Source organism: Haliotis rubra, unplaced genomic scaffold, assembly GCF_003918875.1.
Source record: "Haliotis rubra isolate DU_JTF1 unplaced genomic scaffold, ASM391887v1 Scf10, whole genome shotgun sequence".
Taxonomy (NCBI): domain Eukaryota; kingdom Metazoa; phylum Mollusca; class Gastropoda; order Lepetellida; family Haliotidae; genus Haliotis; species Haliotis rubra.
Genome location: NW_025764892.1, coordinates 1,475,643 through 1,490,795, shown reverse-complemented (window position 1 = coordinate 1,490,795; position 15,153 = coordinate 1,475,643). Strand labels below are relative to the sequence as shown.

Sequence of the window (15,153 nt, the reverse complement as noted above, 5' to 3'; positions counted from 1 at the left end):
GGGTACCCGGTATGTAACGCACATGTTTCTCAAAAATTTAGTGGAAGCCCGTGTTTTCCATGAACTTGTTTTGTTATTTTTCAATATATTTGCATGCATATATTTGGCATTTTATTATATAATCGAATAAGATTTCCTTTCACCCATCACCTGATTTGAATTTTGCAAATATACATTTTCAAATAATCAATGAAGTACATCAATATAAGGGACCATTCTTAATTATATGTCTGCGGGTGGGGGTGATGATTGTAAGGGGTGGGTGGGTGGGTGGGTGGGGTGTCACCCATTTTGTTCAGGGGAGCTAAGGGGTCAGCATTTTCATTACACACGCACTATGTTTAATATGATGCTTAGAAATTATGGGAAGGGGAGAGGGTCATAGATATTGTACATGACATGCATGGTGGGGCTGGCCACTTATTTCGTACATACAGTTTACGGGGAGGGAGGGTAATTCACATTGTACATGCTTCTTCATAAAAATCATCATCACCCCAAGCCATACATTATGAACGGTCCCTAAGGGCAGCTATACAAAATCGAATAGAATTTATCAACGTTTTATATTGCATCACATTATTGTGAACATTTGTTCGCTTTGAATAAGTCTATCAGTAAATTATGCATTGAGCACGCTCTGAACCATGTCAACATATGCATATTATTTGGGGGAGGGTGGGGTGGAGAATGGCGAAAGGAAATCTTTCTCAGATCATGCAACGAAAATTCACATCAAAATGTCTTGTGCAAGTCTTTGTTAAGGATGAAATTGCATATAATTTATTTGAACTTTTATTTATTTACAAAATGTGTAACTTCACTAATGATTCTTTGATGGGACAATTAACAAAACTGCACTCACAGACTTTCATTCTTACACTTGTTTGGAAGGGATGTGATGATTCATGTCTCTTAAAGGTTAAAATTTTCCATACAAAAGAAGTAATTTAGTAAGGAACATTTAATTATGAAATAACATATAATTTTAATGGAATTTGCAGAAATCTCATCTTCGAAGACTGGGTGGCATCAATTTTGTGGATCACATAAAAGGAGCAATGCTAAGGTAACAAGTTTTTAACATTTCACTTGTTTCCAGTATATCCACCACAAAGGCTGATCATGTAAGAGAATAATTTGACAATGATTTCTCCCCGAGATGTTTAGTTTAATGAGCACTCCTTGCATGGCTTTTATATTGTTTTTCACGTAAAAAGAGCTGGATGCAAGATAGCACGCGAGAGGACAGAAGTCATAAATTTATAGAGATATATAGATGTTTATTGCTGGGAGACACACTCTTCAGGTATTTGGTCAGCTGTAGAATTTGAATATGATGTTTCTTTATTATTGTCAAAGTGTAGGTTTTTCATTATTTTGCATTTAAATGTGTGTGCAGTGAAACATACTGAGATTTGGAAGAGTCCATTATTTAGAGTACAGGTATTGTTAGATATCAGCATTTTATGTACATGTTCCCTTGTCAAGATCATCTATCGAGTATATTAGAGAGAAGGTGTATATTTGTAGTGTTTTAAATCAGAGTTATTTTCAGTGTATGACCTACATTTGAATATGTTTTGGCCACCTGTCACCCCTTTGGTCAAATAGAGTAGGACTTCCATTTATTGGAATTGAGAGTCAGAGATACACTGTTTCCAAGAATTTGCGTGTGCCAGCGATGTTTGTTTACGAGTACATTTAAGTCTTTTTGAGTGTAGATTGGAGTTGTAAGAGATGTTATTCAGTGTCTTATTATTCAGGGTATGATAGATTATTTCTGGAAGTGTAGAGTTTAATCTCATTATTTTATTGTTCATGATTCAGAGAAGCATAGTTATGACGTCGCAGATATTATAGGCACACATAATTCATTATATGAGAGATTTTCTAAGCGTTCCTATAAGAGATTAAGTGTAAACATTTCTGAATTATGAAGAAGTTATTTATCTGAGTTTTATGAGTGTACAAATGACAAAGAGAGACAGAGTAGATAATAGGGAATATATTGTATACTTATGAGAGCTCATTATTGTTTTCAGAACTCCATGATCCATACTTCCTTGTGTTTGGGAATAAATGGTGTTGGAAGACCTCCCACAATAGACTTGTTCTTTGACCTGTGAACCACCACCCATTTTGTTTTCTTATCATTAAATGTAAAATGGCTTTTCTTACAATTTATGACACCTGTTAGCAAAATTGCTACATCAGTACAACTCCTATTTAATTTGAAACAATCGTTTCCGAGAATCTCTAAAGAAAACTCAATCTGACAGAATAACAACAATCTTCCATTGTTTTGCAGGACAATGTCAAACAATTTGATGTCAAGAATGAATGTTGATGGGCAAAACGGCAAGTTTTCTTTTAAGAATACAAGGTTGTATTCAATCATCTCTGGTAATTTAATTACCAACTGCAGCATTTTCATCATGACCATAGCAAATAATATATGACAGTAAAGCATCGTCTAATTCATCCTAATTCATAGTCTAATTGAATAATCAACTTGCAATTGAGGATTTTCTTTGAAAATGTTTAAGAAAACTTCCATTCCTTTAGTTAAAAATATAAATTGTTTACATTTTTCGTCACATTTTGTATTGATGCTGTTCATGTGTTCACATGGCAAGTTACAGCAGTGAAATGAACCTTTCAAGTGATTGATTAAACAAATACTTGAATCATTTAAGACAATATATCTTCCATATTAAAATAACTCATGTATTTAAATATAAAATTTCAGAATGTGTCTTATCTCATGGGAATGAGATGGGAATGCATCCGAAGCAAATTTCAAGAAAGAGTTAGGAACGTTTCTGAAGTATCCACCTGACCGCCAGGCAGGGAGTGGCAGAAAGAAGAGAAGCTGTATGTCAGTTTAATGCTATATGCAGATGATATTGTGTTATTATCACAACAGAGATCACCTACAGACTATGTCATGTGTGATGTTTTACATTATGCTTTAAACCACGTTTCTCTGTGTGCGTTTGTGTTCATAAAGATTTCATAAAAAGTTACTGGTTTTATGTGCTGTCTTCAGGTATAGTTCCTGTTCATCTTGGATCCCTTTCATGGTGAAAGTAATTGCATTGTGTTTATTCAGGGTCTGCCTAATAGCTGAAATTCAGACAAAATGTCTTCTCGGGACAATTTCCACCTTTTCAAGATAACAATACAACAGTAAATAGTTTTTAATTTGGAATACTCTTTTCTTTTACTGGAATTATACGTCCAACTGACATAAAACTTAAATGAACATTATATTGAATGTGGAATTTTAACCAAGTATTTTATCAGGTAAATATTTTTACTGCAATTTTATGTTTGAACAATGTTTATTGCAGGTAGCTTTTTGGGTATTTTAGCTGGATGCATGAGTTTGGTGCTACTTTAGTGTAGTTTAAAGATGAAGTGCGAGTCTATTTACAGGAAAGCGTAATACCTCCCAGACACAACCACGGAACAACCCATTTTCAACGTTAATAATATGTCAAACTTCAACGTTGATTCCACGTCGGATGTCTACGTCTAAAAAACTTTCATATACAACCACGGAACAACCCATTTTCAACGTTAATAATATGTCAAACTTCAACTTTGATTCCACGTCGGATATCTACGTCTAAAAAACTTTCATATACAACCTTTTTCAACGCTGATAATAGGTCAAACTTCAACGCTTGATTCCATCGTCCGGATATCTACGCCTAAAAACTTTCATATACAACCTTTTTTCAACGTTGATAATAGGTCAAACTTCAACGTTGATTCCACGTCGGATATCTACGTCTAAAAAACTTTCATATACAACCTTTTTTCAACGTTGATAATAGGTCAAACTTCAACGTTGATTCCACGTCGGACATCTACGTCTAAAAAACTTTCATATACAACCTATTTTCAATCTAATTTCAACGTTGAGGACCAACCTATTCTCAACGTTGAAACAACGTTGATGTGCCTGCTGGGTTGATGGATCTGCACTCATGCTGTCAACCACTGGTTTGACCTGATTACTTATAATTGCCATGATATGGTTTTTGTGTTACTGTTAGTGGTATTATCAGCATACCTGTTTACTCATGTTGTGTTGAAAAGGATGTTATAGACATTTGTGACAGAAAGTCTGACATTTATTAAGGAGTCAGATGCTATGAAACAATAAGGCAGTTATCAGATTATTTTCACTGTCAGTTACCTCCAGCAATTCACCCCACTTCCGTAATGTGATGTGTTAGAGTATACTCATTCTCCTTCATTGGACTGCTTGGGAATTACTGATTTAATTATCTGTGCCAACCATTTAGCTAGCTTCCCCCTTCAGTCCATCAGTCAGAGATTGTACCCCCTTACCCTTTCTTATGTTCATTACCTGTCAGTGCTCAGTATCTTTAATCCTACCAAATATCCATGCTTGATGAACCATATCCACCAATAGCTGCTGTAACAACATGCATTGGTCAGTTGTTTAAAACAAATATAGCAGCATAGATGATGGGGGTACAGCGTCAATCCTAGTCTGTCACCCTCACTATGATGTTTACACTTGATGTTCACGCATCCTGACTAATAAATTCTTTGTGATGGTTATTGTCATCATAAATAATTATGTTTTGCGTAGTTTGACAGGTGTTGTTGCAGGTGAGGGCGGCAGGGGGTCTGCTCAAGTTCCTGGAGAAGGCTCGTGTGGGCGTGGAACTGGAAGACTCTGACATCAGGGTGCCCGGTGCTGGGCATACAGATTTTCACACTGTGAGACAACACCTTCATCTGCATGTGGTGGAACTGAGTCTTACCCTACTATATCATTTAGATCTATTTAAAGCAGAACTCAGCAGATTTCATATCATCCACCGCAACGTGTTTTGCGGGGGTATTAAAATGGACTCCATCTGTCCGTGCACATTTGTCTTTTCCAGAGCAGAACTTTAAAACCGTTCACTATTTCTTAACCAAACTTGGCACTTTTATTGGTCTGGTGGTGTACTGGTGTCTTTTGGTAGTTTTGAAATTCTGAATAAAATATATTTTGCATTTCCATGGCAACAAGTCTGACTTTGACTGAAATTGGTGGTAATTAAGTGCTCTTTTCCGGAGCAGAACTTTAAAACCGTTCACTATTTCTTCACCAAACTTGGCACATAGATTGGTCTGGTGGTGTACTGGTGTCTTTGGTAGTTACGGTAATTTTGAATGAAATATTTTTGTGTATTTTCATGGCAACTAGTTTGACTTTGACTGAAATTGGTTGTTGTGCTCTTTTCCGGAGCAGAACTTTTAAACCGTACAATATTTCTTCACCAAACTTGGCACATAGATAGTTCTAGTGGTGTACTGGTGCCTTTTGGTAGTTCTGGAGCAGAACTTTAAAACCTTTCAATACGCTCCTTCCGCTTAGATATATACATGCCAAAACATATTCATGAAGAGTATTTTGTCTTCTTGTTTACACTGTCTTGTAATTTTAAAAATATTTCAAGATTCTGGTATCGGGTGGTCAGGCTCAATGACTTGTTGTGTGACAGATGTCATTGTACCCCCATTGCATATGTCGATGTTCATGCTGTTGATCACTGGATTGTTTGGTCCAAACTTGATTATTTGCAGACTGTCGCCTTCTAGCTGGAATATTGCTTAGTGCAGGATTAAACAACAAACAAACAAAACATACATGCACAGACACACTGGTAGGGAACTTGGTCACAGTGAGTGTGGAGTCTTTGTGATTTATGCGACAGAAACTTTATGATTTGTGACAGAGTATTTGTGATTTTAGCAACCTCAAGGTGAAGGTAAGGTACAATAAGTGTCCTGGGCCCAGATTTTCGAAGCTATCTTAGCTCTAAAAGTTAATTTTAATGTATGGCACTTACGACTATCTTTGCGCTAAGAGAGATTCGTAAATCTAGGTCTGTAGACATCCAAAATCAACGTTATACCTCAATGCTATGTTCCTTCAGGAATGAATATAGCTATATTACTCTGAAAACCCTTGATAATCATATAAAGTCATAAATTGTTAAGATTTTCATATTTTTGTTATAATGAATTGATATACAGTCAAATCCCGATGAGTCGAATCACTGGGGACCAAGTAATACATTCGACTTATCGATGTATTCGAGACATAGGTATGTCTATGAGGGTAGAAAAAAAGATGATCCAGTCCTAATTCCTCCACCTAAGCATTTGTTTATCTAATGATTTTCCCATCACTAATAGGGGCACCTTATCAGTTCCAGTCTGATTAGCACAGACAGTGATTCCGTAAAATCACTAATCTGCCTTTTGAACTCACCCGTCAATGGCGGAAAGGTGTGAGCCGCGCCTGTTTGTTAATTGGATCAGTTTGCTACACCAATCAACTTCTCATTGACTGACTTCGGCTAATGTATACAAGATTGCTGTTATTTGAATCTCATGGGACCAAATTTCTTTCTCGAGTCATCGTGTGTATTTATGAGACGAATTCGTGTAACCGGTATTCAAATGATGACAACTATAACAGGGAATGGTCGGGACCGACAGGTACTTCGAGTTATGCATAATATTCGAGACACCGGCATTCGACTCATCGGGATTTGACTGTATTTGGAAAAAGAGATTGAATAAATTATTGTAGCATGCAAAGTCAGCATTCTGATTGGGTTTATCGTCCACTATAAAGAAGCTTGTGCTGTTTAATCAGCGAAAAGAAGACAAATATTGAAAACACTGAACTGCTCTATTGTGACAGAAAATTTGTGATTATGAAATTGATGTAACGGAAAATTCATTCATGGTCACAGATATTTCACAATCACTAAAATGGAATTGAGGGGACACAATGTCTTAAATCTTGTTCATGAATTGGAATTGGACGTTCCTATTTATGTATCTGTCGTGTCTACAGATCATCTCAATGTTTGAACCTATAATTCAAGGTGATTTAAACTCAATATAAAATTTTCATATTTGGTCTCTAAACTGTTCCATGTCAGGATAATGTTGACTAGAACATCATAAGTGGTCAAGAATAATGTCCCATGCTTTTATTTCCACCATGAAGCATATGAATTTTACGTGAATTACTTATATAGACTTTTGCAGAATCGATTCACTTTGGTTGAAAATCTCCTGGCATAAATTTGCTGTAAGGCGGACCTGTAATACCTTCCTTTTTGGCATAGTTTTCTCCATGCTTAGATTTACTTCAATATTCCGGAAATATATAGTTCAATAAAAACCAATCCAATTAATCCACTTATGAGATTAAAATAGCCATGAATTGCCACTTGAACAGGAATGTAAAACGCAGTCTATCCCTCAAGCTTGTAGTGTTTATTCACATAGTGTGTTACATGAAACAACGCTTTACATTATGAAGTCTATTTATGATTGACAGATAGTCATCATTATGTACAACAATGTGTAGATCACATCATCATCATCGAAGACATTGACTAAATTGTCTTCTTCTGAAAATAATTGTTTTTGTACAGACTATGCGAGTTAGGCATTGTGAATGGGGCTTTGTACTATCCATTTGTATGGGTTCCACTTCGAGAAGTAATGATATTGTGACGTGCAAATACTTGCAGGAACTTGTTAAAAATGTTATATAGACTGGAGAACTGTACATGATGCACACAACATTTCCTTTGAGATAATAAAGAAATCATCTTATCTTATGACTTGTTCATTTTGGGCGACTTGAAATTACACGATGCACACCATTTATTGGCCAAGGAAATGTTTATATCCAACAGAACACCATATTGACTTATCCTGAATGAACACAAAATGATAATAATTTTCCGTTACCATCATATTTCAATCTCAAATTAACTGTTACCAGTGTTAAAGACTCTGTGACATTTCTAAAATATTATTTTAGTGAAATTGATGTTGAAATATTGATATATATGACACAATTTCATGAGGAAAACTTGACATAATTCGCTCTGGATATTTAGTTCTCTGAGGGTTGTTAATCTTGATGTTTTACTCTTATTTATCATCAAAATGACTTTCATTTCTAATTATGATAAAAATGATATATATGCTATTGCTAGATTTATTTAAGTAAATTATAAAGTTGCAAGATGATATTATGTGTTGATTTGGAAACTTATAGTCTTTAATACCACAAAATAAAGCTATAATTACCATTTTATCTTATTATAACACATATCATTGCAAAGACTCTGTGACAAATCACAAAGAATCTGTCACAAGTGATAAAGTTTCTGTCGCAAAAATCACAGACTCCACTCTCACTGTAACCAAGTTCCCTACCAGTGAGACAGATACTCATGCAAGATCAGGAAGTGACAGTTCATTTTCTCATTTTTACATCGTCTTGTAGCCATGTTTCGAGTTGTATGCAGGATAAGACTAAATATATAATTTTTTTTATAGATTTTACTAAGGCCAAATAAAAATACTGTGGTTCCGATTACACCTCTTTGAAATTTAGGGTAAGTAGGTAGGAATTCTTTTTTTTCACATTTTTAAAGTAAAGTATGAACTAATAACACATTTATCAATGTTTAATTGTTTATTCAAACAAGCTTGCGGCCATCATGTCGACTTTCTCTATTAGAATGACTGATGTGGTGCTGGGAAAAAACAATGGTATCTGAAAGCTTATTTTATTCATACCACTTAAAAAAACTAAGGTCGGCACCAGAATTCAAGGGTCAGTGGGTAATCGGAAGCACAACATTTTTTTTTAGGCCTTATTTTCCATTTTGTGTGAATAATTTTTCATTATAACCAAAATAGACTTAAAAAGATTGACAATTGTTTTGAAATGAATGAGTTAAATGTTTTTCGATCTTTATTGCAGAGAAGATCAGATGATAATAGATGACATTACTTACAGGTCAGTAGCGCTTTGAGCACCCACTTAGTGGTTGGATTTAGTGCTATATAAATGTTCGTTAGTATTATTATTATTATAACAACTTACAATGAGGCTATTGTTATAGGACTATGCCTCTTCTATCCTGAAAGCGAGTACTGGTTAATATAAATGACCCCAGTCAGTGGATCAGTGTGCACTTATATTTTTGTTCTCACATCACCATTGGTTTTCAAGTTCAAGTATGAGTGGCAACATGCTAATTTATAAAGGCACACTCTTTCCTGAAATGGTGGCAAGTGGGCCAGTCATCAAAGGCACTGCAATTCACTGTGCAGAGTTCTGTCCCTTGGGAATGCCTGTGATTGTGAGTTTGTATCCTTGTATACCCTGTTGTTTCTGGGTTGGTCAGCACCAAGGGTGCTCGAAGGTTATTACCAAAGTAGTGCAAGTCTGTGACATATATTAGTTTAGGCATTCCTCCCACAAAAGCTGATGTGCCATGATAAAAGCGGCACACCGTTATAAACAGCATCAAACCCCCTCACTCATTCACAGACATTGTAGAGATGACTCAAATTGTGGAGATTTCATTTAATCAGATGTATGCTTTGTATGATGCAGTCATGTGTCAGTCATTTAATTGTCTTATGACCCTTGAAGATCTGGGTTATAATGGGTCTTCAGAAACATATTCTTATTGTAAGAGGCAACTAACAGGATCAGGTGGTCAGGCTTATTGACTTGGTTGGTATATGTCATCATATCCCTATTGCATAGATTGATGTTGATCACATGATTTTCTGGTCCAGGCACAATTATTTGCAGACTGCCACCATACAGCTGGAATATTGCTGAGTGTGGTGTTAAACAACAAACAAAAATTTTCTTTGATATAACGATCCACCATAAAAGCTGCTTCCAAATTCATTTCTACTAGCATTCACATCTGGTAGACTGCAGCTTATGCTACCACTGTCCTGTGTGTGGCGTTTCAAGAATCCATGATGTCTTTGATTTATCACACAGTTGGAATGTGGCTCAGACTAGCATTAACAAACACCCACCCACTCATGTCTTACATAACTATTGAGTTATCTTAATTGCAACAGATTTTCTGTGTGGTGGGCAGCGGGACAATGCAAACAGTGTTAAGAATGATTTAGATAAAGCCTTCGTTTGTTGTTATGTTTTTCTCATTGTGGTTGTCTAAGTTTTTTATGTCTGTGTGCTGATGTAGTGCTCTGCAGATCTTCTACCGTGAGGCCCACCCCTCTGTCTACAAGTCTGGGTCAGGAGCCAAGGAGGGCCTCAGTCTGTTTGGTGGGTATGAACATGATTCGTGGACAACACTATTTCATCTCTTTATAATACATCCTTGAAAAGCTTTACTGTTACATTTTTTATTTAATCCTCATATAAGAAAATGCTGTATCAGTATTGACAGAAGACTGGATATCTTGCGACATCCGATGTCACTACACATGAGCATATGTTGCTTTTCCTTTCAGTGGCAGTGGGGTAGCCTAAAGGTTAATGCGTCTGCTTGTCATGGTGACGATCCGGGGTTTGATTCCCCACATGGGTACAATGTGTGAAGCTCTGATGTACCCCGCCACGATTTTGCTGAAATATTGCTAAAACCATACTCACTCACTATTCATTTTTCAGGCATCCTAAACAGATGCAGGTCTCAAATAGGCAGCAAAATGTTAAGGTGAGTGAGGCAGACAGGCATGAGTATTTTAAAAAGTCTTGGAACTACTTCACACATAGACCCAAAAAGTACCAGTGGAAATATGTTGACGAAAGTGTAACCCATAGATAAGCCGACCCCCTTCTACAGACTGCTTTTTTTGGTCCTCAAAATTCGGCTTATCTACGGTAATATACGGTAACATATTATATCTTGTATGTGAGTTCATTAGTACTGAGGGTGTGTCCTGTAGGTTGTGGTTCCTGCGACCTCTGCGGAATGTGGACATCCTGAAACAGAGACACGCTGCAATAGAGTTCTTTATGCATGCCAGGAACATAGAGGTCCTCACTACCCTGTCTGACTGTCTTAAGCATATCAAGAATGTACCAGTAGGTATTACGGATCGTGTGCAAGAGCAAATTCCTTTTTGAGATTTAGCCCCACACTCAGAGACATATTCATTTATTGGCAAAAAGTCATTCACAATGTAGACTTGCAGACACCTTCATAACTACAGGTTAAAATTAATCCCCAGCAACATATGCATAAGGCTTAAAAGGTGCCCAAATACATTGGGTCGTCAGGCTTGACTTGGTTAATAGCGATGTCATCACATCCTGACAGTGTTCATCATTGTTCACAATATCAGTCACTAGATTTTCTGTTCAAGCCTTAATTGTGTACAGGCTGCCGTTATATGGGAAGCGTTGCTGAGTGTGGGGCTAAACAACAAACAATATACTGTGATGCAATACCTGTTTTCTTGAATAATAACGTTCGTTTCTTGCATATATAACTCTGTATGTACCATATTGCTAAAATGAGGCTTATTTTACATATACCCACTCAATGATTTTGCATGTATTTGTTAGGTATTTTTCTTAGAATTGAACAACAATACTTAGGAAGGTCATTTTCATGTTTTCAGAGAATCATAACACGGATGCTGCAGGCTCAGGCTTCTGTTGGGGACTGGCAAGCCTTGTATAAGGTAAACTGGATAACTGAACAAGTGTTAGCTGGGTGTGAAAATGTCAGGGATGAAAGTCTCTTAGAGCTCTTTAGATTAAAAGTAATCTTAATATGCTTTTGAAACTGTTGTGATATCAAAACATTTCTTTTTGTGTGAAATAAACTTCTTGTTCATAATGAATTTCTTGACTGGTACTTGTTTTTTTTATCATGGTTTGTATATCAATGTCTGAAAGCTTTGACATGGTGTATGATGATATAATGGGAGATAGTTTCATGATTAAGCTTCATGTTGCAGACTGGGTGGTGGGGTTGCCTGATATATATGATGGTTATAGCATCCGCTTGTCACCCTGAAGGCCCAGGTTTGATTCCCCACATGGGCACAATGTCTGAAGCCCATTACTGGTGTCTCCGTCATGATATTGATGGAATATTGCTAAAAGTGGCGTAAAATCACACTCACTCACTCACTCATGTTGCAGACAACCTACCATGCCATCTACATCAGGGATGTATGCCGGGCACAACCACAACATATTGCTGTGTTCAACGAGGTGAGTCTGGACAGTTTTGAAGGATCTTCTCTCTGAATAATACTTGTTCAATTAACTATTTTCTTATTTTGTTGAAAAACATGTTGGCTATTGCAAGACAAGAGTGGAGAGTGTAATTGACCAGCTTGTTAATGTTGTGATAAGCTGGAATGCATATGTAATTGGTGTAGGTGTTCTTAGTTTGGAAATTCATGTGCTCAGATCTGTGTGTATTGCTGAGAGCAACTTGGTACAGATTGATAAGCTTGTCAGGCATGAAGATGGTATAAGACTTCCTGGAAGTAATTGTACAAAAGTGTATTGATAATATGCTTGACTGACTGACTGAGTTTAGTTTTACGCCGTTTTTAGCAATATTCCAGCAACATCACGGCGGGGGACACCAGAAATGGGCTTCACACATCGTACCCATGTGGGGATTCGAACCCGGATATTCGGCGTGACGAGCCAACGCTTTAACCATTAGGCTACCCCACCGCCCCGACAATATGCTTGAACTTAGCCCTGATTGCAGGTATTGTATATGTCAGTGAAAACCCCCAGAAAAGTATACAATTTCTTTTACAAAACCAAAGGAAAGGAGCAATGGCCAAAACTATTAAGAATCATTATTCAATGCAGCATAAGAAAATCAGTTTAGAAAATAGTGATGATTTGTTGTTTCAGATCAGCACATGTTTCAGTGAAGCTCTCCACAAGATTGCAACACTCATCAGCAGGATTGTGAGTTTATCATCAATCTGTTACTGTCAGAAGGATATTGTGCTTATGTAGTTAAACATTTTGGTATAGTTAATTCAGATAATAACATTACAAATTTTAAAACTCATTAACAGTGAAATCGACAAAAGTTGGTGCTATAAGTCAGTTGATTTGATGAGATGTTTTCTCTGCCATGTCACTGTGAAAGCTCGCTGTCAGAGTTATGTTTGATTGTGGGTTCAAACCTTAGATTTTCCCCTGACTGAGATGGTACCATCCATACCCATGCTTATGGGTTTCACCATGGTAATAGATATCATGGCCTTTATCATGATGGGATTATGCTAGGTACTTAGGTATGACATATAATACATATAATAGTGTTATGCCAAGTTCAGTTTCCTCTAACCATTGTTATATTCTTATGTATTAGGTGGACTTTGAACAATCCACTTTGCAAAATCATTTTGTGGTCAAGACAAATGTAGACCCAGAACTGGATGAAAGTGAGTATTTTACTTTTTGAAAGTTGTCATGAAATTTTCAGTTTGTTTAACAACAAGGAACGTGTTTAGTTCTTTACGTTGTCTTAGTTGTCTAATACTGATGTTGTAGGTACTGGATACCAGTGTATGAAATAAGTCCAAACCCTAGCCAGACATCAGGGCTGGTAACTTCAAAATGTTACCAGTCCAAAATGGATTGACTCCAAGATATGACTCAGATGTATATAACACCTCAATTTTTTACCAGACCATCGGGCTGGCTAGCTGTAAATCTAGACCGTCTGTCTGAAATCTGACCTGTCTCGGGCGGTCGGACAGGCCTTATTTCATACACTGCAGATACATACAGGAGGGTTTAATGTCAGGTTTCTAGAATTTCCTAATGATTTAGATACAAAATTAATAGTGATTTTTGCAGATTATTGTAGCTTCTATGTATATGAATTAAACATTGATTAGAATCTAAATTGAGTAATTGGAAGAAATACAATTGAAGTGTTTGATATGTCTGATATTTCAGTGCTGAATCACAAAGTTCTGATTCCAACAAATAAACCCATTTCTGTAATAAGGATAAGACTTCATCTCCAAGGTACGATGATAGTGTAGTTTATGTATGAATGATGTGTTGTGTTATGTTGCCATCTGTGATCATGTTACTACAGAGAAGAGGACATACAATGGACTGCCAGACTTCATGACTAAAGTAGCTAGAGAGGAACTGGACAGACTAAGTCCAGACATAGTGGAGTGTAACATCATCTACCTGCCACAGGTAACAACATCAGTGTATAGATATATCCTGGGCCCCGTTCCTCAAAGCGATCGTAGCGCTAAGATGATCGTAACTCCCATACTTTAACATAAACTTACGACTATCGGTGCTGCCTCAAGGAATCCCACCAACTCCGATGTTACAAATAATCTATCCTTTTGAGTACACAAATGGCATTTGGTAATCATAACAAATATTTTCTCCAATAGATGGCATGTTATAATATGAAATACTAGTTATGGATGATGATGATGATGGTGGTGGTGGTGGTGGTGGTTTGGCACTAGCATTATTTGGCTCTTGATAATTAATTATGCATGTTTGGTTGGAACTAGGGAAATTCTTTAAATTGTTAAAAAGTCAAGAAAATTACAAGTTTAATGTTATATGTATATAAAAGTGAATGCTGAGGCATACCGTAGTTGCTGTTTCAAAATTGTTGTAGTATAGCATCAAGGGTGTCCGGTTATCCAGTGTGTTATTGTGCCTCCATTTTATCATGGTAAACACCCAGGTTCCATTATTTACCACAACTTTGGTTTGACCAGCTGTCCAATCAGATTATTCTCATGAGCAAGCAAAATTCTGTAATATATTAGAGACAGGAAAAGATGGTGATGAAACTGTGACGAGGATTGGATCCAGGTATTCATTGTGACAGAATGAAGATATGATACAAGATTGATAATGTAGGATGGAGTCCAATATTTAATGAGTTATTCTCAACAACTGCCTTTCATTTCATAGAAATACATTCATTGGTGTAAAGCTTAAACTTTCCAAGGCTGGTATTTAAAGTGCAGAATGTTTTATCTATTACCCGGATGTGTCTATGTGTCTATGAAAGCCTTTTTTCAGATAGGGTATTTGCTGGCAATCCCTCAGACTGAGAAGATGAAAAGACCAGAGGAATATGAGATCGAGGGACTAGAATTCATTGTAAGTAGACCGTAGTAAAGACATGTTTTGATGAGAAAATTAGACAGCTGATTGTTGAGATGAATATGAATGATAGATAACTGAAGTAGATATACTGTTATGCAATATCCCTCATACAAAACAGTGTGTCATCAAGTAAATTTGAG

The 15,153-nt window shown here is 36.5% G+C and overlaps 1 protein-coding gene across 1 annotated transcript in view; it reads left to right on the top strand.

Moving 5' to 3' along the window:
- Positions 1 to 15,153, top strand: part of LOC124253721 (mutS protein homolog 5-like) — a 69,558-nt gene that overhangs the window by 45,360 nt on the left and 9,045 nt on the right. The window contains 12 exon segments of the mRNA XM_046687572.1: positions 4,654 to 4,734; positions 4,736 to 4,764; positions 8,843 to 8,878; positions 10,098 to 10,180; positions 10,529 to 10,574; positions 10,807 to 10,945; positions 11,485 to 11,547; positions 12,014 to 12,085; positions 12,752 to 12,808; positions 13,221 to 13,293; positions 13,959 to 14,068; positions 14,927 to 15,007. Of these exon segments, the coding sequence (XP_046543528.1) occupies positions 4,654 to 4,734; positions 4,736 to 4,764; positions 8,843 to 8,878; positions 10,098 to 10,180; positions 10,529 to 10,574; positions 10,807 to 10,945; positions 11,485 to 11,547; positions 12,014 to 12,085; positions 12,752 to 12,808; positions 13,221 to 13,293; positions 13,959 to 14,068; positions 14,927 to 15,007 (870 nt within the window).